The following is a 1,606-nucleotide window of genomic DNA, read 5'->3' as shown; positions in this document are numbered from 1 at the left end:
ACTTCCTCAGGCGGCAGAGATATGGCTCAGGCTTGTCATCCCCTTCTCTGAAATCCTTATTTTACTCTACAATAATGACTCCCAAATCTAACCAACTATGCCATCACAAACAAGGGTGCTTTCACATCTATCCCCACTTCTTAGACGGGAAATTATAGGTTATGAAAGTACATGACTTTGAAGACTTTATCTTTGGGTGCAGACTGCCACATTATACAATCAACCATCTGGTTTACAGTAAAACGCAAGTTTTCTATGTGACCGGCAATGTTTGGATTTCCTCGAATTTCATAACAACATCCTTAGGATCAGCAGTTCAGCTGGGAATTCTATTTAAGTAGACAACATATGGAGGCCTAAATCAAAAGAATACATAACAGGGGAATTGTTCATGTCTTTAGAAATGCAGTTTTGCAAACATATGCACATGGCATTACGTTTTAGTCTCATTTGATCAAATCTGAATTCATCACATTATAAAAGGCATACAAAAAGATACATTCTCTACCCAAGTCCATATGAAGAAATTTTACTACAATGTTTAAACCAGCATCTTTACAAAGCTCTATTCCAACAAAATTCAATAATGTGCCGTTTATGTCTGCAAACATTGAATAGTGAGTTTTGTCTTAATATTAATCCTTTCCAAGGATAGGTATCCTCCAGTTATTTTTCAAAATTGTGGTCATCTTAGTTTTCTTATTCATTAGTACACAGTATGCTTGGGTAACACATCTAATCAGGTGAATGGGCATTTTCCAACTAATGAAAACTAATCTGTTTTTTTTGTTTGCGTTACTTGTAGCTTGATAAAGCATATTATCAAGTCTGCATATTATTTAGAATTGGGATATCATTTTTTTCACCAAGCATAGACACTGAACTACGCCAAAGTAGTCTCAGACAATTAAACGAGGCACAGCAACAGTTCAGCCAGAGCACAGCAGTCACACTCATATTGGCTCATCAGCATAAGCTGTTTGGTATTTTGTATCGTTGATTTACCAAAGATTAATGAGTTGTATGAGTTCATTAAATTGTATTTTGTCTCTGAGTAGAATCCTTGTCACTGCAAAGATTCATCTACGGTTCGTTCACACAGCAGAGCCTTTTCCGCCAAATCTAACTGTTTTTCCAATTGCTACAAATGGTTGTTAGCTGTTTATATCTCCGTGCCATGAGAGAAGGCCACTCACCTTGGGCCCGGGTGGTCCAGGCTGTCCTGGGCTTCCCTGTGGACCAGTGGGACCCTGGATCAAATGCAGAGAGAGAGAGAATGAACAAAATCATGTTACTGAGCATTGTTGACAGCTTAGTATTTAAGCTACAAAGTCATCAAACAGCTAAATTCCCAGAAACAATACAAACTAAAGACAGTCACAATATCTCAATATCAATATCTCACAATAGGAAGCACATTCTGACGTGACCAATCACCGAAGCGCCACTACCACCACATGTGTCAGAGGAAAGACTAATCACCTGAATTCCTTGAACATCAGAGGTATGCAATGAATGCACAACCACACAAGCAAACTTATGCCTAAAACTAGATGTGCACAAACACACACAATCACACACACACTCACGCAGACAGACAGACAGA

General features: G+C 38.5%; 1 protein-coding gene across 1 annotated transcript in view; it reads right to left on the bottom strand.

Annotated features, from left to right (window-relative positions):
* Positions 1–1,606, bottom strand: part of col24a1 (collagen type XXIV alpha 1 chain) — a 92,609-nt gene that overhangs the window by 67,212 nt on the left and 23,791 nt on the right. The window contains exon 5 of the mRNA XM_032525635.1: positions 1,197–1,250. Coding sequence (XP_032381526.1) covers positions 1,197–1,250 — 54 coding nt within the window. The remainder of the gene's footprint in view (positions 1–1,196; positions 1,251–1,606) is intronic.

This window comes from Etheostoma spectabile, chromosome 9, assembly GCF_008692095.1.
Source record: "Etheostoma spectabile isolate EspeVRDwgs_2016 chromosome 9, UIUC_Espe_1.0, whole genome shotgun sequence".
Classification (NCBI taxonomy): Eukaryota; Metazoa; Chordata; class Actinopteri; order Perciformes; family Percidae; genus Etheostoma; species Etheostoma spectabile.
Note: the sequence above shows the minus strand (reverse complement) of the source record. Positions and strands in the feature narration are given on the sequence as shown.